Source organism: Esox lucius, chromosome 7 (genome assembly GCF_011004845.1).
Source record: "Esox lucius isolate fEsoLuc1 chromosome 7, fEsoLuc1.pri, whole genome shotgun sequence".
Taxonomy (NCBI): Eukaryota; Metazoa; Chordata; class Actinopteri; order Esociformes; family Esocidae; genus Esox; species Esox lucius.
The window spans coordinates 30,369,316-30,396,540 of NC_047575.1; the positions used below are offsets into that span (position 1 = coordinate 30,369,316).

Here is a 27,225-nt window from a genome sequence, read left to right on the forward strand (position 1 = left end):
CCTCCACTAACAAGACCCCTGTCATACGAAAAATATTACAGATTTTTTTTTCTGACCAATATTTTTGACTTGAAGGGCGCTGCTTAAAGCGGTAGACCTTTCACCTCCGAGACAATAGCCCGGTGCACTGCGGTTCAGTCGATTCGAACTCTCTCATTAACGTGACTGCGTTTTTTTTCTTGACAAGTTTAATAGTTCACGGGCATCACCAAGTCTGGTAAGTAGCTATTACGAACATGTCGATTAAATCGTTGTTATTAGTGTAGTTACTGTTGCTAATATAAAATGTTTGCTAAATTGTAACGTTACTAGTGGATTTAGTAGAACATTAGTAGCTAGCTAGGTAATAGCACTGCCAGCTAACGTTAGCTAGCAATTCCCTGTTCAGCGTAGTCCTAGCAAGGCAAATAATTAGCAGACTAGCAAATTAGTTCATCCGTCTAAAATATGTGATATATTGGTTCACGATACAATATTTGGTTGTAATTACAATATTATTTAACGACCTTGCTCCAATAAAACCGCATGTCCCAACCTATTGCATGTGCGTTAACTGTCATACTAGTATTGTTGATAATGCTAAGATCACTTCAGCGGTTACAGTACCTACTGTGTCGTGTAATATTGTGTAACTAGCTAGCTGCATTAACTGGTCGTCTACTGTACCAAACTAGACAATTAACTACACGACTAGCTGTCATCAGTTAAACGTTAATGAATCGTTGGTTCGCTGGGATAGTGGAGACCTTGTTACATTATAAGAATATAAGCCACAACTTTGTACTGGAAAGTTGAGCGTCGAGCGTTTTACTGGGAAATTGGGTGTAGCCAATCGTGTCAACACTGAGTCATTTGATCTATTAGGGATTTATTAAGGAATGTCTGGAATGCCCTGTCGATCTGTTCAAACATTGTCAATAAGGTACAGTTAAAATTAAGTCCATTTGTGAATCTAAGTAAGGATTAAAGTAAACATAAAATCACTAGGCTTAATACGTTGGTTAGCGTAGTTCTTTTTGCCCTATATAGAGATTAAGCATTTTCTCTCGTGTAGCCTAGTCAAATGGACTGTTTACCTATGTCTGCAATTACATTTTTAATATTTTAGAACCTTTTTTATATTTAGTTTTTCTATTTATAAAAGAGAAGAGAGCGTCAAACATTACAAGATGGAAGATAATATTCAAATAACTTAATTATATTGATAGTACAATAATTACCACGATAGTGTTATCATAATCGTGCATTGCTGTTTTGATTATTGCTGCCCCAAACATTTCCCAACTTAAAAAATTCTGACATTTTCAAAATGTGGCTATCTACGTAGATCAGTTTTCCCACCAATTAACATGTTATGCATTTTGAATCTTCCTCTAGATGCAAATTCTCATTGTGCATCATGCTGCAAAATTTCAGTGGTTCCCAACTCTGGTCCTTGTGTACCCCCAAAAGTGCACATTTTCATTGTGGCTCCAAACAAGCACCGCTGATTCAACTAAATATAAGGCTCACTTTGAGTTGAATTGGGTGTTCTTGTCCAACAAAGGAGGTCAGCAACTTCAGGATTCAAAGTTCAAATTATTAGAATGTGGAGCAGAGCGACTACACTATTATTTTTGGTGGTGCGCACTGATTTTCTGGGTGCAGGTGTTTTGGAAAGTGCAGCTATGTCTTCATTTTTCTAGCTACTGTAACCAAGATTGGTATGAAACTGTACAAAACTAGTGGACAGTTTCTCTAGATTGTTGAGCGTTCAAATCCTATTTTCAGCACTACAGTCTGTGTTTAACTGGCTTTGGCTAGCCTGCAGCTATAGACAAATAGGTTGCAGTATAAACAACAAAAATCCTAAGGCCATTTGATAACCAAAAAGCACTATGTCTTGTTACCTCTTATTGAGGAAATGTTATTTGTAAAAGCTTTGTCATTGCCTTCCAATTCTCTCATAATAGGAGCTGTATGTTTGGCGTTCAGAGGAGATGACGCATAGGAGACAGCTGTGACGAAAGAAACACAGGGCATAAGTTAGGCTCCTTTATTTTTTAGGTATTTCTCTTTTGGGTGGGTTATTTTCATTATAGCTCAAACCAGGTTAGTAGAGCCAAAATGGCCATGCCAGGGCCCCAACACCAGTTGGACAAATTTTTCAGATAACACTGAACCTTGAATGACTTTGTGTGGCCCAAACATAACATTTTACATGTGTCTTAAGTGGTGTGTGATGTCAGGCAGATTTTGCTAGAGAGGCAAGTGTGAAACTGCAGACTTGTGACTAGTAAGCCATGTTTGATTTTTGATGTGGCGAGGGTAGTAGGATCCACAATTGGATTTAATACGTTCTTCTGCACAGCTTGGCGACACATGGTATTCTTACACTATTCAACACAAGTTTATCACAACTGACAAAAGATTACAGGTACCATTCAAAGATTCTATACTATAGAATACTATCCAAAGATACAACTATGTAACTGCTGGAGTACAAATGTCATCAGAATTTCCAAAAGCACAATAATTACAAGTTGTAATTATGGGTTTCCGGCATGATGTGACTATGGGATAAGTTCAATTAATAATTTTAATTCATTAATTTCAATGATGTTTGTCTCTTCCACAGGTTGACGTATTCAGTTGACTAAAGATGTTTTTGGCCAAAAGACTTATTGGTGGCATTCTTGATGTCGTAAGGTGAGGAACTGGATGTGCTCAAGATGTCTTCTAAATCACTTGGTGATAGATGAGAGAAGCCCCTTTTGGGGGTAAGCAGCCCATTTAATTTGACTGGCATTAAATACAAAATCTGACGTCTTTGCCAAGTCATTCATACAAAATAAGAAATCCATATTGCTTTTAATGCTATTAGGAGAACAAACAATATGGTTGAGTGTCCATTTAGTCTGCCTCCATCAAAGTGGGTGAACGACCCAACCCAGTGGCCAGAGGTGTCATCCTGTTAGGCTATATACAACTACCTTATTGAATCTCCAGATAATTTATTTATGAGATCTGCCACTTTTTATCGCTGTTTTGGTAGTCTGTCCAATGTGACGTTACTGTAAACAAATTAAATTGCTAACATGTTTATCAAGCTAACACCCTGCAACTATAAGGTAGGCTACAAAAGAATGAAGTGTATTGCTACAATAGTTTGCAATGAACAATTATATATGTTGCTTAATTACATTTTTGAAGATTCAATTCTCTGATTTTCTTATGGCATTAATGCAGCATTTAGACACTTTTAATTGGGATTATTATGACAATAATCATGACATAAAATCACTTCAGGGAAGTCCTGCCTTTTAACTGCAGCATCAGCATTCACTTCTTTGACTTAACATTATAACTGTTGACTTTAGCATCATTAACTAACATGTGATGAAGTGTTTGCCACAGACAAACGTGTTGACTGGACAGGTCCCATAACTGACCATTTTCACCCTCTGCGTATGGCCTGAAGCCACAGATCTCTTCTTTTGCTGTCATTCGCTGTTTTGGGAAGTAAAGAAAAGCGAAAACTAGTGTTTATTTCTCTTATTCGACGCACAAAAGAGAACGCAGCAGCGTTTAGGCATGGTACCAGTAATATTTTCCATTTTGTGCCATTGTCTTCTACACTTACAGTGCTAGCTGTATGTGGGATCCTTCTTCAGCTAGTAACCACTGCAGCCTTTATCTCTGGCTATGTCAGTCAATGCCTCAGCATATCTGTCCATAGGAATGATACCCAGGGACTAACCTGTTTATTTCCTCTTTGATCCTTGAAGCAATATTGATCCAGCTGCTTTTGTGCCCTCTGACCCAGTGAGTAGCATTGCCATTTTATTGTTTATCCCCAAAATACATTGTCACTGATCAAATATGCATTTATGGACACAAGTGATGGGTGACCTGAACTAAATATTCCTAATTTCCTTACATTGTTATCCTGCAGCCTGCACCACGAAGGCCACTTGCATACACAGAGCAAAGTGAGAGTGATGAGGAAAGACAGTTTCGCAAAGTCTTCCAGCAGTTGGCTGGAGATGTGAGTCTAATATGTCCACAATAATATTCCTATTTGTATTACCTTTGTAGTAACTGTGACAATTAAAACCATTGTGGAAATCCTACAAATTGCCATTAAAAAGGCACTTTGTTGTTATTGGTGCGGCATAGCTAGGCTATTTGATCCTTATTTAATTATCTCTGCTTTTAACAATTGCTAAATTTTACTATTGTATACTTTGAAAAATGTATGTTATGCTTTGATGTTTGAGGATTTCAAACTGAAGATAATTTCCAATAGGACATGGAGGTTAGCCCCTCCGAACTGATGAACATCTTGAACCGAATTATTGGCAAGCGTAAGTCATGTTTCTGTTTTGTGGCTTTGGCTGTGTAGGTACTTGTCTGTATGCAAAATAACTGCTTAGAAAAAATTTTGTTAGCTCAAACCCAAATGTTGTTTATTGATCCTATACTTGTATGTGTCAAACATAAATTGGAAAACTATTGTTTTATAATGAAATACTCCTCATTCAGTTCCAGGTGGATTGTTTAGGGGTTTTTCAAATTGAAACTCGGGGGAAACCTCCATAAGTTCTTGAAGACTACTTTACACAGGTTCTTTAATGGTCCGGATTTTTGAAGGCAGTCCTTAAAAAACGTTCTACATTATTCTTAGAATTAAATTTTTTGCTTGTATGGGATCCTCCATAGTTTTAATGAAGTGTTGACGGATCATTCAAGAACCTGCTCTTTTTAGGGTGCTGAGGACGTATGAAATGTTGTGCAATAAAAATAAATCTTCATATTGGGCATAACAAAAGTTTATGATTCTGTCACACTTAAAATACTAAATTCAGGAAGCCCAATGGATGATTATATACAGGGATATTCCTGCATACAAAACTCAAAGGCGGTGCCTTCCCAAACACCGCCTCTGTGTGTCAGCATGGTAAAACATCACTTTGCACTCATATGCTAAATAGCCTACCAGCGATATACTGCAGTGAATGTGACCGTAGGACAATTATTTTTTTCCCGCATTGGCAGTGTTGCCAGATGGGTAGGTTTCCCCCACAATTTAACTATTTATAATGGGTCGATTTACAGGTGGCGTGTATAGAAGATATAACGTTTGTGCAAATTTCACAGTTTACTGTCAATAATCTGGCAACCTTGCATATAGGACCTTAAACGCCCTGATGTTGCAGAGATGAGTAACGTCGGAAAAAATAGTTGAACATAGTTTTCTTTTACACCCAAGCATGTCAAAATATTGAAATAAAACGTAATAACTACTAAACTACATCCAGTCCACATTTCTTAACGTTCCAGAGGACGTCTAGTAGAATCCGATATTTCTTTTCAGTAGAGTTTCCAAGACAAAGATGACTGGTGAAAAGACGATTAAATGAGGGTATGTAGGCTACTGTCCCCAATATTTAATATGCAATATACAGTGTAAAAATATACAGTTAGTGACTTGTATCTTAACTATAAATACACTGTATGAATGTGAAGATGCTGGATGAGTGCAAGCAGCATAGCCAAGTACCCTACAGCTGAAGGAAGTCGAGAGAGAGGGATAAATGATATGGTTTCAAGGCAAGGATGTTGGGGGGAAAAACAACACAACAAGGCTGTAATATATGTATATATGCCTACAGCTCTGATGCATTTAATGCAAGTCAAATTAACAAGAACATAGTATAACAATGAAAATAGACAATAATATTGACTGATTATAAAGCTTGATGACTGATTTCATATTTTTTATGTGATTCCTAGATCTAATAAACATAGATTTGATGCTCAATGGCAAAATGTTTTTGGGTGGCTCAGACAATGAAGAGGGAATGAAATGCTCTATGCTAGAAGCATTGTGGAGTCAGTGTTTGGGCGCTTAGGAAAACAGCAAATTTTGACAAATGTTCTGCCAGGAAAACCCCTGTATATAGCATACCTAGTTGTGTTAGTGTTGTTTTACCTCACTTTACCACAGGTAATTCATTAACCTAGACACTGAGTATTTGTCTGTATTCCTTTATAAGCAATTGTATGTCTGTTGATTTATAGACATGCACTCCCTATTTCAGGATTTAAAGAAAATACCTTTGTGTAAATTCAGCCTTTGTTGGAGACGTTTCTAATTTCTAATTTCAGATGGTGACCTCAAGACGGACGGGTTTAGCATTGAGTCATGCAGGAGCATGGTGGCCGTCATGGATGTATCCTTTTTGTTGTGACCCGTTTCTGGTAGGGATCAGGGTCCAGTGGGTATTGCAAGAAATACTTTAACATTTGAATATAGCCATCAACACTGTCTAAAAATGTGGAAGGTTACAACCCATTGTCCACATTTCTGACCATGAATGTCATTATAAGCCTGACGGCAAAGCCAAGAAAAGCTTTGGCAAACCTAAATTAAATGCAAAATTGGAAAGCATGTACCGGTTTCTTATACCTGTAATGTGTCCTAATGAAGATTATATTTTATTTAAATGCAATCTAAAAAAAAAGTTTGTGTGGAATGTAATGTATCCTTGTTCACTTCCCTTCACTAATTTAAAATGAATTTTTGGCAATGGGAAACATGATAACTTCCAATAGTCCATTCCCATTAATGGAAGTGAATTATATTAATCATGGGTGTTAGGTTTTTGTTACCTTAACAATGTTATAGTGCGACAGCACTGGGAAGCTGGGATTCTATGAGTTCAAACACCTTTGGAACAATATCAAGAAATGGCAGGTTAGTATTTCATTTGCAGCAGCTTTGTTTAAAATTTGGTCTGTCAAAAAAAATAAGGAGCTGTGATTATAATGAATCTTGAATTCTGAATTAGCTAAAGGTGGGATGTAATTTAAGGTCTTTCAGAAAAATTATGTAAATATTAACATGTTGATTTTAGTCTAAAGTAAGTATTAAGTATCAAAATCATTTCATTAAATGGCTAAAACAGGTGTAAATTATTAGAAAATCATTAGAGCAATTTGGGAGTGTCCAGCCATCCAAAAACAATTTCAACTTCATCTGGTTTGTGTTAATTCTTCATGCCAAGATCAAAATATCTGAGGTTGCCTTTATTTGTGTGTAATGTTGAGGTGTATATTCGGTTATGTATACAATTTTTTTTTCCAGTGGTTGGGTGTACTTTGTCACAGTGATTGATTCTGAAAGCTTTAGTAATATTCACATTTTGTTACATTATTTCTTAAATAAATTAGTTCTCACAGTTCTGAGATACTGTACTCTTCTGATAAATGTATAAAGTAAATTAATCTACAACTGCAATATAGTACAAACCATTGCATAACGAGGGACACGCAAATGGAATCCCGGTCAGACTTTAGGTATTCAATTAACTGTCAAATAATCAAAATTACATATTTGACATGATACGTCTATGTTTTTAAATCACCCTTGGCCCTTTAATGCTTTTCTATTAACACTAAATGTTTTGTAACTCACCCCTCAATCTCCCTTTCACCATGGTTTGTTCCCAGAGATGACCCCTGATTCACAGTAAGCTCTCCCTTCCGTGGGATGAAATGATAATGTCAACTAACATTTTAAAGATACAAGATAATTCTCTATCAATATAAGTTTAGAACAAATATACGTTTAGAACAGGCAAGGGCTGAATTCCACCTTGGTCCTAATATTCCAAATCAAATCCATCATTAATAAAAAATGTGTACATCAGTGTTTTTCAACCCTGCTCCTGGAGGCCCCCTGCCCTGCATGTTTTAGATCTCTCCATGCCCTAACACAGTTGATGTAGCTCATCTAGGACTTGATAATGAGCTGATCATTTGAATCAGGTGTGATCGAGCAGGGAGAGATCGAAAACATGCAGGGCAGGGGGCCTCGAGGAGCAGGGTTGAAAAACACTGATGTACACATTTTTTATTAATGATGGATTTGATTTGGAATATTAGGACCAAGGTGGAATTCAGCCCTTGCCTGTTCTAAACGTATATTTGTTCTAAACTTAAATTGATAGAGAATTATCTTGTATCTTTAAAATGTTAGTTGACATTATCATTTCATCCCACGGAAGGGAGAGCTTACTGTGAATCAGGGGTAGGCAAAATATGGCCCTGGGGCCTGTTCAATCTGGCCTGTGAGAGGTCTTAGAAAAATCATCCAAATAAATGCTTAAAACACTTAAACCTTTTTAAAAGAGATTAAAGGTGAGTATACATTATTATTGAACTACAGTATACAGTGGATATAGTCTACACACCCCTGTTAAAATGCAATTTTTTTGTGATGTAAAAGAATGAGACAAAGAGAAATCATGTCAGAACTTTTTCCACTTTTAATGTGACTGATAATATGAACAATTCAGATAATGTGAAAAACAAACTGAAATCTTCAAGGGGGAAACATTTAAAATGAAAACCTTACAATAACCCGGTTGCATAAGTGTGCACACCCTCTTATAACTGGGGATGTGGCTGTGTTCAGAATTAACCAATCACATTCAAACTCATGTTAAATAGAAGTCATTACACACCTGCCATCATTTTAAGTGACTTAATCACAAAGTTCAGCTGTTCTAGAAGGATTTTCCTGACATTTTCTTAGTTGCATCTCAGAGCAAAAGCCATGGTCCGCAGACAGCTTCCAAAGCATCCGAAGGATTTCATTGTTGAAAGATATCAGTCAGGAGAAGGGTACAAAAGGATTTCCAAAGCATTAGATATACCATGGAACACAGTGAAGACAGTCATCATCAAGTGGAAAAAATATGGCACAACAGAGATTTGATGACGTCCCTCCAGAATTGATGAAAAGATTGGAAGAAAACTGGTCAGGGAGGCTTCCAAGAGGCCTACAGCAACATTAAAGAACTGCAGGAAGTACTGGCTGTGTGCTACATGTGAAAACAATCTCCCGTATTCTTCATATGAATGGTCTATGGGGTAGGGTGGCAAGACGGAAGCCTTTTCTTACAAAGAAAAACATCCAAGCCTGGCTGAAGTTGGAAAAAACAAACATCAAGTCCCCCAAAAGCACATGGGACAGTGTGTTATGGTGCTGATGAAACCAAGGTTGAACTTTTTGGCCATAATTCCAAAAGGTATGTTTGATGCAAAAACAACACTGCACATCACCCAAAGAACACCATACCCACAGTGAAGCATGGTGGTGGCAGCATCATGCTTTGGGGTTTTTCTTCAGCTGGAACTGGGGCCTTAGTCAGGGTGGAGGGAATTATGAACAGTTCCAAATACCAGGCAGTTTTGGGACAAAACCTTCAGGCGTCTGTTAGAAAGCTGAAGTTCACCTTTCAGCATGACAATGACCCAAAGCAAACATCCATATCCACAAAAACATGGCTTCACCAGAAGAAGCTTAACGTTTTGGAATGGCCCAGCCAGAGCCCAGACCTGAATCCAATTGAAAATCTGTGGGGTGATCTGAAGAGGGCTGTACACAAGAGATGTCCTTCCAATCTGACAGATTTGGAGTGCTTTTGCAAAGAAGAGTGGGCAAATATTGCCACATGAAGATGTACCATGCTAATAGACTCCTACCCAAAAAGTGCTGTAATAAAATCAAAAGGTGCTTCAGCAAAGTATTAGTTTAAGGGTGTACACACTTATGCAACCAGGTTTTTTTTTTTTTTTTTTTTATTCCCCTCAAAGATTTGTTTGTTCTTCAATTGAATTGGTCACGTTATCGGTCACATTAAAGGTGGAGAAAAGTTCTGACATGATTGATTTTTTTCTCATTCTTTTACATCACAAGAACCTGGCATTCATCTCAAGGGGTATGTAGACTTTTTCTATCCACTGCATATTTTCAAATTGTGGTCATGGATATTAAATCATAAATATTATCCTACATATAAACATATGTTTTCTTTCTCCCAGGGCGTGTATAAAACATATGACACTGATGGCTCTGGGATTATTGGTGCAGATGAGCTCCCTAACGCTTTTCGGGCTGCAGGTAAAAGCAGACACCTTAAACGGCTCATCTGTTTTAAAGGGTTTCACAACTTAATGTTAGATGGTTCAATACCCTGAAAGTAGTCTATGATAAATCCCAGTTTTATTTAAAAACAGCTAGTGCTGAAACAGATCATAGTTTTGTTTTATAACTCTCCAGTTATCTTTTTATTTTTTACATGGAAGGGTTTGTGGGGTTGGGTCAGTTATTTGACTGCCCCCTGTTGTTTTCTGCAAGTACCAAGGCAGTGACTAGCTCTTGTGGCTTAACACCCTACAATATTCGTAAAGTTCAACCTTGCCTCAAAAAGGTAGTGGTGCAGGTACTAATCCAGGCACTTGTCATCTCACATCCGGACAACTGCAACTCACTCTTGGTAGGGTTCCCGGCATTTGCCACTAAACTCCTGCAACTTACCGGAACTCCACTGCTTGTCTGTTGATCAACTTTCCCAAGTTCTCACATGTCACCCCATTCCTTGGCTCACTCCACTGGCTTCCAGTCAAAGCTTGCATTCCATACAAGACCGTAATGTTACGGAGCAGCCAGGGGATCCTTCTGGCTTTATTCTCCGGCAATGCTCAAAGCCTACATCCTTATTCAAGCTTTTTGTTCTGCCACTTCTGGGCTCCTAGCCATCTGACTGGTTGGCTTCACCCGATGTTACTAATCAAAACTGTTGTCTTTGCACCCATCTATGCTTTTCAGTCGTGCTAATGTTTTACTTTTGCTTAACTAGCTTCAAACAGCTGTAAAACAATATTTATATCGTAAAGATATCTGTGATTTACATGGCACACTTTATTATTTTGTGTACTGTTTTAGCAAACAGGAAAGGATGGGGAGATTTTGCTTGTCAGCATCTACCCTTGTTTATCGATATGCTTGAGGAGATGAACAAGCCTCTTAGTGACACCTATTTCTAAAATCTGCATTTTAGTATGTGTACAGAATAATTTCCAGGTCAAAGGATATTGAGAAATGTGGTCATTCCAATTTTAATGCAGATATTTTGGACATTCTCATATTTCAATGCAAACATTCTCCATATTGCCGCTATAAAACCTAAATATGTTGGTCAATGGTTTGTGCACAGGCTTCCCTCTCAACGACCAGCTGTTCCAAATGATCATCCGCAGATACAGTGATGAAAACGGGAACATGGACTTTGATAATTACATTGGTTGCCTTGTGAGACTGGATGCTATGTGCCGTAAGTCTGATTCCCTCAGCTTTCCCATATAATCTATGAAAACCTATTAAAAGTTAAAATAAATTTTTCAGATGTCAAGACCAAATGCATTAATCTTTTGCTACATGAGCACCTATAATTGGGTGCATAACTGTTTGGAAATATTGTTAAATTAGTTCTTAGTGATATCTTCTTGATTTTAGGTGCCTTCAAAACCCTAGATAAGGACAACAATGGAACCATCAAGGTCAATGTTCAAGAGGTAAGTAGTTCCAATTAGATGGTTTCATTAAACTAACTAGCCCAATAGTAGCTACTTTAGGAACAACATTGTAGTGATTCCAGTGAATATCAAACAATGCCAGAAAAGGTCTGAATCCACCATTATGAAGGGTTCATGTAAAACAAGTGTTTCCGTCCATCTCTGCAGTGGCTCCAGTTGACCATGTACTCCTGAAGACAGAAAATACCTTCACCTCTATGCAAAACTGTCTCTACATTCTTCCGTGCTTTAGACCACTCAAAGCCCCAGCCCCCAATGTCAGTCAACTAGTTCCCCAGTGTATGCCGGTTTTTCTCCATTCAACATACGTAAAGTGAATACAACATATTATACAACAACAGGGGAGTTGTAGGCTAAAGTAGGAGCGTAAACTTGCACACAGTGGTTCTTTGGGCTGATGTAGAGAATTCTGGGCTACACAATATACTGCTGGTCCTGCACACGCCAGACTTTGCTTTTATTACTTTGCATTTCAAAACCTCTACACAGGCTATAGCAGTATTCACCTGTCCAATAACTTTCAAGTTGTAATAATTTTGTTTAGCTAATTCTGAAAGTCCGTAGATGTCACATGTCGCTTCTCATAACGCCAGCTCGATATTTTTGTCATGTCAGATAATGACAAGAAAAATCATTTGGTTTGTGCCAATGCTGCATGCCATTAAGAATTCCAAAGGATTGGGTACTGTTTGCCATAAGTCACTGATCTGTTATGGTCTTTGAAATGCCCATTGTCATATTTTGTATGTAATAAAAAATTAAACTCTACCAATAATGTGTTGCATATGTTATTTCAACACCCCAGGCTGCTTATACAATTAAATAATGCATAGACCTGATGGCTGAAATACCCACCCACCCACACACACGCGATCACAAATATACGTTAAACTGATACCCCATCAGTGTAGTCTGCTACCCGTTGTGCTAAAGTTGAGTAAGACAGGCCATGGTGTTTTGTCAAACTTTTTGTTTTTTTTATGTCACTGAGTTGGTCTTAACACACGGAATAATTAACCTATTTTGTTATCATTTTAACGTATGATTTCAACAGCGCCCTAACTTGCGCATTGTGGTCAATCCGGGTATTTCTCCTTTCTAAGAGAGGAAAAACAACGCTATCTACTGAGTTTGCGTACAAACTAGCGGGAGACATCCTACTGTGGTTCGCTAGCTAGCTACGAAGTTTTCGGACTTACCTAAAAAAAATAAACAACCTTTCTTCCCCTCAAAGGTAAAATTATCATGCATTGTAATATGACAGATAAATAATCTATTTTGGTGATATTTGCCAGTCTCTGAAAATGAATGAAGCTCAGGAGACAATGACAGTGATGCGTGTGCAAGCGTTACAATCTCTTTAAGACAGCTTAGCTATAGAGCGTTGTTTACGAAAACACGCCCTAATCTGATCAATGCGCATTCGAGACATTTTCGATTAAAGGGGCATTGAATTTGCTATAAAAAAGTGCAAATATGTAACTGACCATATGCAATACGAACCGGTTTCACCGATATGACATAGCTAAGGTCCTAGCTTAGCTAGCTAGTTAGCTTAGCCAGCTGGCTAACATGTTATAAAATACTTAACAGAATACGTTAAACTATTTATGCTATAGCTGACCTTAGCTAGTAAATCACGCATTTCTCCTAAGGTAGCGTTAACTAATGTAGCTTGCTGGCATTCTAGCCAGTACAGCATGCCTAAATACCAAGAGTATTAACCGCTTGCTACTCAGGTGGGTCTGATAACTTAGCGAGACAGGCTGAGACTGGCCAACAAAGAGATTGCGCGAGACTGTCAGACAGCAACACAAGGTTTGCTTCTATCCAAGCAATGACTGTTGTGATTGGGGGAACCCAATTGACTAGCTATAAACGTTTATTCGTGGACGCCCTTAACTGTCCATGTATTTAATTTAAGCTCTAACATTAGAATACCCCACTTTCTGATTAATCAACATCTACTTCAATTATAATTTTTTAAATATCTGAACATAATTTCCTTTAACATTTTGACCTTAGTTGAATACATTTATATATCGGATTGAGGTCCAGAGATGTATACAGACGCCAATTTTGCTACATACCTGGATATAACCTTTTTGAATTGGATTAAATGCATAAAAAGAATAGAACTGTCAAATCATAGACTATAATTTTGACTAATTGTATTTCTATGCATTTAATCCTATCTGACAGGCAAGCTGACTAGGAAAAAAACGTCTCCAGAAGAGGAAGTGGTGGCCCTACTAGGAGTGAAGGCGGAGACCAGAAGGAAAGAAGCAGAACACCAGAGGCACCGTGGAAGATGTCTGCCTCACACTTCTTTAATGAGGACAGTGTCACAAGGTTCAAAAAGAGAAAAGCCCGCTTCACCTTCAGTGAGGTCCACATTCTTCTGGATGAAGTGAAAAAGAATCGCCACATCGTTGTCGGTATGTAGACTGCAACATTTCATGTTGATGTGATGAATTCTGACATGTTTAAAACACACAATAACAGCTATTTAAAACAGGCCTATTTCAGTGTTATATTTCAGAATCTGAAAGGTGGTCGTGATTACATTTTGCCGATGCTTAATAACTCCAGTCTTCCAAGTACTGGCTCCTCTTATATCTAAAGAGGAACCAGCCTTTGTTAAACATTAGTAACTTGAATACTAACATGTCATCCTTTTATCAACTGTCTCTGACTCTCACAGGAAAGTTTAACCGCGGTGTGCCAACAGATGTGAAGAAGCGTGCATGGGCGGAGATCACAGCCCATGTGAATGAAATTGGTGAGAGCCAGCGTGAGGTCATCGAGATCATCAAGAAGTGGTCGGACCTCAAGTGTGACACCAAGCGCAAGGTCGCCGCAATGCGGTCTGGGGCCAACTTCAAGGGGATTAACTCGCGTCTGTCCCGAGATCTCAGTCCTACCGAAAACATAGTGCATCAGATTTTGGAGTTAGATGGGAAGCGTAGCCGCGTGTCAGGTGTCCCTTATGGGAGTTACAGAGAGGGAGAAGATGATGAGGGACCAGAAGAGGATGAGGAGGAAGAGGACATGGCAGGGATACACAGCTACCCCAATGAAGGAATAGAAGCCTCAATGCCACCACCCTCCACACTTTCTTCTGGCATGCCCATGTCCTTTCCCATAGGAATGTCCATGCAGGGCCCCATCCCCCCTTTGCAACCCAAAGATGACCATTCTATGACAAACTACAGTGGCTTGTCCAGTAAGTTTTTTCATTTGAAACTGGAGGTTTCTGGGATGGTCAGTTGACAAGTAAATGTTATTACGGATACATCAAAAACTTCTTTTTTGCAGGAGACCCGTCACATCCCACTTATGAAATGCAGTATGAAATACCCACTGGTGAAGGTAAACAGATCCTGCTGATGGATTTTCCTATAGAAGAAATGTTCATGTAGATTCTAAGTTCCCAAAACTGATCAAACAAAGTGGCTTTGGAAAGTATTCAGACCCCTTCTGGTTTTTGCACAATTTGTTATAGATATCATTCGTATATATCTTTGCCCTTAATCTACAACAAATACCCCAAAATAATAGACTTAAATACCTTATGTACTTAAGTATTCAGACCCTTTGCCATGACTAAATTGATCTAAGATAAATCCTTTGATCAACCTGTAGATCTTGATTGTAGTCAATCTGTGGCAAATGCAGTTCATTGGACAAGCTTCAGAAAGGCACACTTGTCTATATAATTTCCCACACTTCACAGTGCACATCAAAGCAAAAACCAAGCCATGAAGTGCAAGGAACCCTCCATAGACCTCTGAAATAGAATAGATATCTGATAGGACTCTGAGAGCATGAGGAAAAATATTTCCTGGTCCAAAACTCAAAGCTGTGATCGCTGACAAAGGTGCTTCTACAAAGTACTGAATAAAGGGCCTGATACATGTGAAATACATGTGATACATTTAAAAAACGTTTTGGATGCATGTCATAAAGAGAGATTGTATGTAGTTTGATGCCATAAATTAAGTCTGTAACACAACAAAATGTGGAAAAAATTAAGAGGTCCAAATACTCTCCAAAGCCACTGTCAGTTAAACTGTCAGGCAAACACTGCAGTCCAAAAGCATTAGGGATTTTTTGTTTTGGCTCGATTCCAGCAACACACAGGAATGTGGTTAATATATAGACTGCTTTAATTTGAGGATACTTCCTGGTGAAATTACAGCACTTTATGTACATAGTCCTCCTATTATGTACAATGTCTTTTTTACAACTTTCTTTCCTCTTCAGACTATATAATTCCTAATAGCAATAAAGTCAAATTACATTGTCATTTTAGAATCAATTAGAATTCAATAAAAAATGTTTAAAGAATTCTGAACACTAAGAATAATATGGATGCTAAAATCATTAAAGAAATTGATCCTGATTGAGAAAGTTACAGAGGTACAAAGATCATTCCACCAAGACATGCTGACCTCCAAATGCTTCTAGAGCTCATCCATGCATTCAGGTCACTTGCTCACGTGACTCGCGTTCTTGCTCTTTCCCAGACACTGAGAACCAGTTTGGAGAGTCAGATGACGAGCGACAGGACGAACTGCTCCCTTCCACCCCGCAGATGTCCAGCCTTGCGGAGGAGAAACCGGGGAGCGCCAGTATCACCCAACGCCCGTCTACAGGCACCCAGCCCTCTCCCTCTTTGACCTCCAGTGCCCCACCTCGGCCAGGCCAGCCCCCTCGGAACGCCAGGGAGACCATGCTGCAGAGTGCCACGCTGAGTGTCCAGGAGCAGCATGCCACCAACGCCGTGCTGGAGACGGTGTCACGCTCATTGGAACTGCTGTCCGAGTCGGTGCAGCAGCTGGCTGAGACGCAGCAGGAATTTGTGCGCGAGTCACTGCAGCTGCAGAGGGAGACGATGCACATACTCAGAGACTTCACCAGTGGGGCCCTGGCTCTCATGAACGACAAGCTAAATGGACGCCCAGCCCTATAGCAGGAGAGGGGGTGCGGGCAGCCTCTGCCCTGACGTTGCCTCACTATCAGTCCCTCTCGTGGGGCTTGACAAGTTTGGTCATGGCCATACATAGATGAAGTTTTCTTCCCCTGGGGGATTTTCTTTCTCAGCCTGAAGCAAGTCTGAACGTTAACGAGCATTGCTTGTGGTACAGTTTTGGAAACATGAATGACATTTTATATCAGTAAGATTCAATAAAAATAAAGGTGAAATTGCTAAATGCCTTTGTTTTCCAACACCACTATATCTCCATACTAATTTACGGAAGACAGAAGAAACCTCCTGTGATAGTTAACCTGATCCAAACACCTGTGTGTATGTGAAACTGTGATAGTTATCCTGATCCAAACACCTGTGTCTATGTGAAACTGGGGGAGTAGCAAGTGTCCTTTTCTTTTTTTTTTGCCAGTGACACACTAGATCTGTATAAATCTTCCACAGTTTTGTATTATGTATTTTATTTCTTGCTCATATGAAAGATAAGGGGGCCATATGTTTCAAACTGTATGGCAAGCAATGATTATTGACCTATAGAATCATTGAAACACATTTTAGTTCACATAGAGCCATCTGTTGGTGATGAAATCCCCAGGGAGAAGGCAAATTGTCACCTTGTTGTTTTTGTTTTTGAGGTAGGTGTGTTCATTTACACTGGATACAAGGTTGTTCAATTTAATTGAGTCATATGTTGTCCATCTATGGGAAATGCATATGCTCAGATGAATAAGGGTTGTTTGCATAAATTGACATTGTTTCTTACCTGATTTCTCAGATGGTTTAAACAGAGTCTAGTTTGACTCCAAGAGCTGCTAAAACATGCCACGTTCTTTAAATAAGGTAATCATGCCAACATCGGTCTTGAGGGTAATGTGTTACACTAAAATGTAACATTTTGTTATAATGAGTAATACAACAGAGTACTTTTCCATTTTTAGTAATATTAGTTACTGATCACAGGTCATTGTTCTGTTATAATACCCTTTCTATTACAGTTAATGATCCAAATAAATATTTATAAAAAACCTTTTTCAATGTTTTTTTTTCCCATTGATAACATTATACCGAAGTGATTGCCTCAGCAGTTGGTTAAATAAAGTAACTAATATCAACTTATAAGGATTATCAAAGCTGAAGCTGAAAACTGTCTGAGAGAGGAGGAGGGAAGTGACACCCCAAAAGAATAAACAGTGTTGTACTCTTGGCAAGGCCTCCACCAGAGGCCAACGTTCTAACCAGAATTACTTTATTTTCTTTGAGGAAAATATTGTAACTATACCAGACAAAGAACCGATTAACTACTAAGCTTATGATATCAAACGTGTGCCCCCTCATCCATATCAATGTTAAATTGTAATTTGTTAAACACTAATTGTGGAGACACGTAATATTATTGGATAACAGCATTTGGTGGGTGTGTTTCCTTTAGTTCTGTGTTTGATTTGTAAGCTTAAACTTTACAAGAGCAGGCTCCTGTTAAACATCAAACAACAAACTAATTAATACACAATTTCTCTACACAAGTATATTGTGTGGCATTTTTTTTGTCTGGAACCTGCCTAATTGATGCCTGGGGGTTATAACATTTTACTTGTTGTAAATGGCAGTTTGCAAAACAATTCGACTAAATTGCTCTTTTATGTTTCCCAAATTGCAACTCATGGTTGGTGTACATTTTTCCTACCAGTTAATTTTGAATGTGGTACAGCTGTCATGATTTCACAAGAAGTCATCTACAGTTTTGTTTGTTATCAGATACGCAGCAATGTCTAAGTGTATTGGGAGCATGAGTGTGCAGTTAAAGGGAGTGGTTGGTTCATTATTGAGTCAAGAGATACATAGCGTAATGGATGAAAAATATAAGTTATAGGGATAAGATCTACAGCTCTGGTAAAAATTAAGAGACCACTGCACCTTTTTCTTTCCTTTCTAAAAAAGTCAAAAAGGAAGGTTCTGAGTGAGGAACAGAAGGGTTCAAATTTGAAAACCACGGCAAATGGAACACTTCTGTTCCTCACTCAAAACTTTCCTTTTCAACTTTTTTGTAAAGGAAAGAAAAAGGTGCAGTGGTCTCTTCATTTTTTCTGGAGCTGTATGTTATCCCTGGCTATAGGGAATAGGATTTTTGTTGAGAGGCAATCATTTGTCAGTGAATTGGCCTCTTTGAAAAGACAGTATCTCATTGGGCATGCAAGTATTCCAATGGTTTGTATCATTTTCTGTTGTGGCAATGTTGAGCCTTGCTTTTGGTCAGAACAGTGATAGCCAAGACTAAAGTTTGAGGAGAAAATGGCAATACAATGTTGCTGTATAAATTTAATAAACAACAGAAAATAACATTGTGTGTCATTATTAAGGTTATTGGTTATAGGCCTACAAAAAGTAATGTTGACACTAGTGTAATTAATAGAGTAATTCCCTTTCCCAGTAAGTAATAGTGAATGCTTTTATTGAAAGTAGTCGAATATTTGGTCAGTCAGTAGATTAATAACACCAGCACTGGACAAGTATATATTTTATGTGTCTGAAGTTCTATCAGTACAACAATACTGCAATTATAAAGGTGTTACAATCTTTATCATGTAGATTTCATATATTCAAATTTCTTAATAGATATTTTAAATGAATTTCTTTTGATGTAGCCTACTGTTTTACGATGACAGCAACATTTTGTAGCTAAAGCCCTTCTCATTTTAGAGCCTTAAGAGTAGAAAATGTAAATGAGTAATTACTGCTAAATTGTAAGGAAATCACTTAAATATGCAGAAACATTTGGTGGGTGTTTTTCCTTTAGCGCTGTGTTTGATTTGTGAGCTTAAATTTGACAGGAGCAGGCTCCTTTTAAGGATCAACAACAAGATGAATCAATACACAGTTTCCCTACAACAATGTTTTTGTTGGCCTTGGCACATCAATTCATACAAATCTGTCACGGAAATTTGTGAAGCACCTTTAGAGTTTTAGGTTTTATTTAGCATATTATTGTGTACTTGAACATGAAAACAGAACACTTCACAGAACAGAGGTGGTAGACATACCTGTCAAAATTGCAATTATTTTTTGAACTTAGGAAAACCACTGTTATGAGTAACAGTAACAGACTCCAACTTCTTTGGTTGTTCATAACAAACCCTTAACTGTCTCCGCTTAGGGACTAAAGCTGTCCACCAAGTGTTTGGAGTTCCATGGACCAGCGCTGTTTGACAGGAGCAACTGGTTGACCACTGTCTTGGCATTCTGAAAGGCGTGAGACTCTACCTGCAACAAGATGTAACAAAGAATTTACCACTTAACAGATTTGGTTTGCAACTGGGGTTTGTCTAAAGACCATGTAGTCTGCCTTCACGGTCAGTACAATATGCAGCTTGTAATTTAAAAAGTTTGACGCGATTAAATTAATGGAGGGAACACTGGATATCACATTTCTTCTGAGTGAAATAATCCAGCATTACATTATAATAAAATAGTCACAGTAGAGTGCAGACATCTCTGTCAATTACTGACCTTTAAAGTGGACTAAATTCTGGTTACATATTTATTGATTACTAATTAACACACACCTTGGCTCTGTGATACGTGGGAAGATCCAGTAAACAGGAGTATCCACCCAAGTTTGCAATTTTGCGGAAGTTGCTGTAGAGGGCCCTCTTACACAGCCTGCTAGAGAGGCCAGAGCCACTCACAAACGGGGAGCTGAGGGACAGAAAAATGCTAACAGTTACCATCCCTGATACAACAAAACAAAACTTATATCACAGTATAGAGCTAAGCATCGTTCTATGCCTAAAAGGACAATGCACCAGTCAAGGAGATGTAACCAAGAGACATGCTCAGAGATGATACACGGCAGATGAAAAGTAATCAACTGACACTTCAATCACACAGTACATTAACAGCCTGAAAGTTTAGTAACATTGCACCCTACTGAAGACCAAGACCCCAGGTCTGTGTCCATTTGTGGCCATTTACCAGGCCCCAGAACCTCTGCTCTGACTTAAGAGCTGGAAAACTGACACCAAATGAAAACAGATACATTTTGCTCAGTCTGCGTGTCAACTCTTCTAACTGGGTATTGTACTGACTGCCAATCAAACACATTGGAAATCCGCTGACTACCAGGGTACAAAGTCCATTGAGAAAGCATTGGAAATCGATAAAATAAACAGCCCAATCTGGCCGTGCATTTACCCATCCACGGTGAAGCCACTGGTGCTGTCCAGGATCTCGATGTTGGAGTCCCCGAGACACCAGTTAATGCTGAGGTCTGTGCCATAGGTGGGGGTGAGTGGAGAACCCACCCCCTCACTGTTCAGGAAGAATATACATTTCCTGCTGAAGGGGGGGGGCAGAAGATCCTCCCAGCCCCCCTCACCCAGGCGCTTATTGATTGTGTCCGACACCTTTTCTGAGTTGTGACTGGAGTCACCTGAATAATAAAAAGAAGACTATGTCTGTACGTTCTCAATGTCAATGGGTAAAAGCATTGTTGTAAAACCCTTGGATTTGTTCTAGTAACTTCAGAAAAGACACCGGGCAAGAGGGGGTGGGAGGCCTACAGCTCATCCAGGGCCAACCTGAAAAGGGGCATCAAGATGGCTAAAAATGACCATAAACTGTGGATTGAGGAGCACTTCTACAACAACTCCGAACCCTGACGCATATGGCAGGGCATCCAAGCCATCATTAACTACCGGCCAAAAAACCCACCACAGCCAGCGACGTCACCTTGCCAACGAGTTAAACAGGTCCTACACTCGCTTCAACAGGGACAACAAAGAGCCAGCCATTAAAGCTGGATGCCCCCCCCCCCCAGTCTATCCACCGCAGACATGTCTTCTGCACTGAGCAGGGTGAATGCATGCAAGGCCGCTGGTCCTGATGGCGTCACTGGGCGTGTGCTCAGAGCATGTGCTGGGCAGCTGGCTGAGGTCTTTACCAACATTTTCAACCTGTCACTGGTCCAGGCGGTTGTCCCAACGTGCTTCAAGACTGCAATCATTGCACCAGTGCCGAAGCAGTCGACTGCGTCTAGCCTGAATGACCCCAGACCTGTTGCACTCACCCTCACAATCATGAAGTGCTTCAAAAGACTAGTTCTGGCCCACCTTAAGTCCTGCTTTCCCCCAACACTGGATCCCTACCAGTTTGCCTACCGGTCAAACAGGTCTACAAAGGACACCATCTCCATGGCTTTACACTCTGCCTTGATCCACATGGACAAAATCAACACCTTAGTGAGAATTCTATTCAGTCTTTAGCTCAGCATTCAACATGGTCATTCCATCTAGGCTGGTCAACAAACTCCATGACCTGGGGATCAGCCCCTCTCTCTGCAACTGGACTTTGGACTTCCTAACCAACAGACCCCAGTCGGTCAGGTTAGACAACTTCACCTCTTCCACCTTGAACACTGGTATTCCACAAGTGTATGTGCTGAGCCCCCTCCTGGACTCCCTCTTCACCTATGACTGCGTTCCGGTACACAATTCCAACACCATTGTCAAGTTTGCAGACGACACCACAGTGGTAGGCCTGATTACGAATCAGCCTACAGGGAAGAGGTCATGCGCCTGGCGGCATTGCGCGCTGATAACAACTTGGCCCTCAACGCAAAGAACACCAAGCAGCTCATTGTAGATTATAGGAAGTCATAAAAGCTGCAGCCACGCCCCAGTCATCATCGATGGTACTGAGGTGGAGCGTGTGCAGCATTTTCTGCCCTCTTTGCACTTCTGGTTAGATGCTAGCTGCATTTCATTGTACTGTACTTGTACTGTTCAATGACAAAGTTGAATCTAATATAATCAAATTCTCTAATTTGCCTATAAGAACCTGGTCTGTGACCCCCTCTACACTGGCAGATGACCACTTCCAATCATGCCTGTACAATAAATAACCACTCTGTGGTTTTCCAAGACAAATATTTTGCAACACTGAGGTTCTATCTGATACTTCTACAATAAGCATTATTTAATGAATTAGTAATAAGTATTGAAGTAAAGGTTTTGCTGCCAGAAAGTTACCCAGCACAACACTGGTGATGTAGAGCGGCTGAATGAAGTGGCTAAGCAGCGCCCCCTGAACCCCAGTGACAGTCCAGCGGCACAGCTTATCGCTGTCACACATGCAGCAGACACGGGCGGCCCACACGCTGGGGTTGAGGAAGGACACTGGGATCAGGGAGCCCTTGGTGTGGCATTGGAGCTTCAGAGAGGTATAGCTGTAGTTCAGAGACTTCCTGTGAGAAAATAGGGGTACGTTCAGGACATAGGTATCAGCTAGTCAACGGGAGAGAAGAAAAATAATGAACTGATCAATACAATACAGCAGTGGTCGCCAACTGGTTGTTCACGACTACCAAGGTATTTGAGCGTGTAGTTTAGGAGTAGCCCTGTCAAGCAGGAGCCGGCAAGTAATAATTTGGTAGTGCAGTTTACCTTGTGAATCCTATGCATTTAACCATTAAAACCATGAACTTTACATAAGAATGCACTGAGCTGCCCCTTTCAGGGCCTGGTTGGTGTAGAGGTGCAGGTAGATCCCGGGCTTGAGCTGGAGCAGGTGGCTTTCATGGGTACCCTCATAGATGCAGAGTTCCTTTTGCTTGGGGTCATGGCTGAAGAACAGCAGCAGTTGCTTGAACAAATACCTGAACATCAAAAAGAAATGTTTCACCATCATCATCATAGTTTTCTTCCGCTTATCCAGGGCCGGGTCGCGGGGGCAGCAGTCTAAGCAGAGATGCCCAGACTTCCCTCTCCCTAGATACTTTCTCCAGCTCTTCCGGGGGGGGACCGAGGCGTTCCCAGGCCAGCCGGGAGACATAGTCCTTCCAGCGTGTCCTAGGTCTTCCCCGGGGTCTCCTCCCGATGGGACGGGTCCGGAACACCTTCCCAGGAAGGTGTTCCGGAGGCATCCGATACAGATGCCCAAGCCACCTCAGCTGACCCCTCTCGATGTGGAGGAGCAGCAGCTCTACTCTGAGCTCCTCCCGGGTGACCGAGCTTTTCACCCTATCTCTAAGGGATCGCCCAGCCACCCTGCGGAGAAAGCTCATTTCGGTCGCCTGTATCCGGGATATTGTCCTTTCGGTCATGACCCAAAGCTCATGACCATAGGTGAGAGTAGGAACGTAGATTGACCGGTAAATCGAGAGCTTCGCCTTGCAGCTCAGCTCTTTCTTCACCACGACAGACCGATACATTGACCGTATTACTGCAGAAGCTGCACCGATCCGTCTGTCAATCTCCCGTTCCATCCTTCCCTCACTCGTGAACAAGACCCCTAGATACTTAAACTCCTCCACTTGAGGCAGGGACTCTCCACCAACCTGAAGTGGGCAAGCCACCCTTTTCCGACAGAGGACCATGGCCTCAGATTTGGAGGTACTGATTCTCATCCCCACCGCTTCACACTCGGCTGCAAACCGTCCCAGTGCATGCTGAAGGTCCTGGCTTGAAGGGGCCAACACGACAACATCATCCGCAAAAAGCAGAGACGAAATCGTGTGGTCCCCAAACCTGACACCCTCAGGCCCCTGGCTGCGCCTAGAAATTCTGTCCATAAAAATTATGAACAGAACCCGCGACAAAAGGCAGCCCTGCCGGAGTACAACATGCACTGGGAACAAGTCTGACTTAATGCCGGCAATGCGGACCAAGCTCCTGCTTTAGTCGTACAGGGACCTGACAACCCTTAGCAAAGGACCCAGGACCCCATATTCCCAAAGCACTCTCCACAGGATGCCCGCTTGGGACACAGTCGAATGCCTTCTCCAAATCCACAAAACACATGTGGATTGGTTGGGCAAACTCCCATGAACCCTCCAACACCCCGTAGAGGGTATAGAGCTGGTCCAGTGTTCCACGGCCTGGACAAAAACCACACTGTTCCTCCTGAATCCGAGGTTCTACTATCGTCCGTATTCTCCTCTCCAGTACCCTGGCATAGACTTTCCTGGGAGGCTGAGAAGTGTGATCCCCCTATAGTTGGAACACACCCTCCCTTCTTAAATTTTTTTTTCATGATTTCTTAATATCCAGTATTAACAACAAAAGAGCACAAACCTGATTGGCTGGTTCGACAATATGAAACTCGCACGCACGCATACTGTCTGATCAGTTGTAAGTGTTGCCGGTTTTGTATTCCAAAACGAATACAATAGCTTTAGGCCTTAATTGCTGGGGTTTTATAGTTTCTTTATTTCTATTTTGTTCAGGGGGCATGAACACATCAGAAGGCGCTTTGCAAAACAATAGGGAAGTCCAGGTAATGCCTCCCTTTTTCTCCCATTAGTTGCCCAATGATCCCAACCAGGAAGTAGCTCACCTTTTGAGAGCCCGTCTGGCAATGACAATGGCATGACAGTCATGCACCATGGTCCCGCTGAAGCAGAGCCAACCGCTGCAGCACGACTGGCCGGTGCCCAACGACACCACCTCATAGAGCTCACAGGCCTGGCCCCCTGTGTCAGTCACCTCTGTGGATACACAAAGGAACATCGCTCTCACTGATGCCGTCTGCCATTGACATCCTTGTGCCCTCACTGTCCTAAGTTAATTTATTTCCACTCGCATCCACATTGTACTGGCCCCCCACCTGATTTAACCCTGAGTTCACATGTGTTAAACTGTGTAAATTGAAACGTCTGCATGTGAGTATCCCAAGCACTCCACAAATCTGGCATGTGTATTAAGGTGGTAAGAAGGAAGATTTTACTCAGGTAAGCACACCTTGAATCCAATTTGAAATTAGCCAAAAAACACTCTTTTTATTTTATTTTTTCATGATCGGATGATTACTGTCCATTGCTGCCCATTAACTGAACAAGCTATGTAAAACAAATTTCTATCACTGTATGCAATTGAGAATTGGTTCTCATCTAACCGGGAAATAAATTCTTGTATGTATCTGAATATCCGAATACTGAATACTTCCTTTTTAAGTGCTGAATGGGACCAATGGTACGCAGTGCGGGAGGACTCACCTCTCTCAAGGACAAAGGCAGCCAGATGGCTCTTGCAGCTACGAAACTCTGGACACTCCCGCAGGAGGCGCTCAAACTTCTCGCTGCATACTGCTGCCATCCGATGTCTATGCCAGTCTGTGTAACCCACTGGAAAGCGTTTAGATTTTTACCCATTTTGTGTAAAATGTTTGCACCTTTACTAGCCAAGTAGCTTGTAATATTTCCAAAAATAATTTACATTATATTTACCAAACAAGTCCCATTCAGGGCAGAATACATCTTTTACAAGGAATAAATGACCCACACTTACCTCCAATCTTACTGCCCCTCTTAGGGGTGCCTTCCAGGTTGTCAAACCGTTCAAGGACCCCTTGCTTAAGGATTCTGATGTCCCCCACAGATAAAGGAGGTGTGCTTGGGGGAGAGTAGCCGTCCCAATCATCGTCAGTACCCTCCAGGTCAGCAGGCATCATGCTGTGACTTTTCGGAGTGAGCCCGGTGGAAGAGGAACTCTGGAGGGCCGCACAGTCTTCCGGCCCCAGCAAGTCTGGCGTCCTGGAACCACCCCCAACACTCTGGGGATGGTCAAAACCCAGAGGGTCAACGCAGTCACAGTCAAAATCTTGCCCCATGGCCCCATTACTGCTGCAGTCCCGGTGGCGCATCCTAATCGCCGGGCCAGGCTTGCGCTCTGAGGGTATGTACTTCAGTAGAGATGCAGCCATTCTTGGCAGTCGCTTGTGCATGACAGCGTGGTCCACCATTTTATAACCTGCTCAAAGATACAAATAATATCTCATATAAATATTCACATCAGCTAAGTTAGGGGCATGAATTAAAAGGATGTGCCCCACGCTAAAAATATTTTCCCCATGTACAACCACTCCAACGGATACATATTATCGGAGAAATGTGATTATTTGAACTAATGAGTGCCACTACCTGGGGAAACTGATTTCAAATAATTAAATGAACAACGTCCTCATGGAAACATATATATATAATTTATGACGCAGTCGTCGCGTTAGACTAACTTTATTCTGCAAATAAAGCTAAGACTACCAAAAAATTATGTCGGCATTTAAATATCCGTTAACTACAGTACTAATAGGGAGACAATTCGTTTAAAGAACGAACTTAAATTACTAGCTAGCTAGCTTTAACTAAAAGTAATGATTAGCTACCAGTTCAGCCAGCTACAGTATGTAGGCCAAGTGGGTTTAGCTGGCTGGCAAAATTACCTAGCTTTTCTAATTAATAAAAGCCTCAATTAGCTAAGTCTAAGTGTTATAGCGTTACTTTTACAAGAAGGTTTTAGTTGTAAATATAAAGGTTTAAATACCGTCCATCAACACGAAATTTCTATAATCAATTGAGAGTTCTTGATGGATTTGACACGAGCAGTGGCTTGTCACGTGACGGTACGTGTTGTCCCCTCGGATTTGGGAAAACATAGCCACGTAAACTAAGGTTGAGTTAGTGATGACCTGCAACGAGATGTATATTTACCATGGTTTTGTCTATGAAGTATACACTGCCACGCTTCTTAAAATTACCATCTTGGTAAAAGTGTGTTCACATATAAAAATGTTAGAGGTGATTCCATTCCTCACTGACAGAGAGAAAGTGTACTTGCTTTAAATCGAGTGTTTTTACACTTCATCCTAGCTGAGGACACTAAACCCAGTCCTGGAGTGAGCATGAATTCATGTTGAGCTGTTATTAGGGTAACCTGCACAAATATATGCTGGTCAGAACATAACGCCTGCAAGTTTACCTTGTATGAGTACTTATCAGCAATATATGAAAAGAACATATAGTGTTCCATTGATTTTTC

The 27,225-nt window shown here is 40.7% G+C and overlaps 3 protein-coding genes across 6 annotated transcripts; 2 read left to right on the forward strand and 1 right to left on the reverse strand.

The window, feature by feature from the left end:
* Nucleotides 1–93: 93 nt before the first annotated feature.
* Nucleotides 94–12,195, forward strand: capns1a (calpain, small subunit 1 a). Of its 3 annotated transcripts, XM_010870787.2 has the most exons (12): nucleotides 101–217; nucleotides 1,953–2,024; nucleotides 2,618–2,688; nucleotides 3,768–3,804; nucleotides 3,935–4,027; nucleotides 4,289–4,346; nucleotides 6,151–6,215; nucleotides 6,671–6,739; nucleotides 9,874–9,952; nucleotides 11,049–11,165; nucleotides 11,348–11,406; nucleotides 11,575–12,195. In XM_010870787.2, the coding sequence occupies exons 3-12, from the start codon at nucleotides 2,642–2,644 to the stop codon at nucleotides 11,599–11,601; spliced, it is 651 nt and encodes a 216-aa protein (XP_010869089.1). In that variant the 5' UTR covers nucleotides 101–217; nucleotides 1,953–2,024; nucleotides 2,618–2,641; the 3' UTR covers nucleotides 11,602–12,195. The 3 variants fall into 3 exon arrangements, with proteins under 3 accessions (XP_010869088.1, XP_010869089.1, XP_010869090.1); XM_010870786.2 differs by lacking the exon at nucleotides 1,953–2,024 and having other exon boundaries at nucleotides 94–217; XM_010870788.4 differs by lacking the exons at nucleotides 101–217; nucleotides 1,953–2,024 and adding an exon at nucleotides 2,350–2,416.
* Nucleotides 12,196–12,416: 221 nt separating this feature from the next.
* zgc:153990 (Myb_DNA-bind_5 domain-containing protein) lies at nucleotides 12,417–16,633 on the forward strand. 2 transcript variants are annotated; one of them, XM_010870783.4, is made up of 5 exons: nucleotides 12,417–12,661; nucleotides 13,630–13,865; nucleotides 14,132–14,653; nucleotides 14,746–14,799; nucleotides 15,957–16,633. In XM_010870783.4, exons 2-5 carry the CDS (start codon nucleotides 13,739–13,741, stop codon nucleotides 16,400–16,402), a joined length of 1,149 nt encoding a protein of 382 aa, XP_010869085.1. In that variant the 5' UTR covers nucleotides 12,417–12,661; nucleotides 13,630–13,738; the 3' UTR covers nucleotides 16,403–16,633. The 2 variants fall into 2 exon arrangements, with proteins under 2 accessions (XP_010869085.1, XP_019903419.1); XM_020047860.3 differs by having other exon boundaries at nucleotides 13,635–13,865.
* Nucleotides 16,634–19,367: 2,734 nt separating this feature from the next.
* Nucleotides 19,368–26,840, reverse strand: adad2 (adenosine deaminase domain containing 2). Its single transcript, XM_020048087.2, has 9 exons — nucleotides 26,731–26,840; nucleotides 25,699–26,160; nucleotides 25,407–25,535; nucleotides 24,749–24,899; nucleotides 22,902–23,069; nucleotides 22,444–22,658; nucleotides 20,609–20,846; nucleotides 19,981–20,113; nucleotides 19,368–19,678 (listed from the first exon to the last, which is right to left on the reverse strand). The coding sequence occupies exons 1-9, from the start codon at nucleotides 26,735–26,737 to the stop codon at nucleotides 19,568–19,570; spliced, it is 1,614 nt and encodes a 537-aa protein (XP_019903646.2). The 5' UTR covers nucleotides 26,738–26,840; the 3' UTR covers nucleotides 19,368–19,567.
* Between the last annotated feature and the right edge of the window lie 385 nt (nucleotides 26,841–27,225).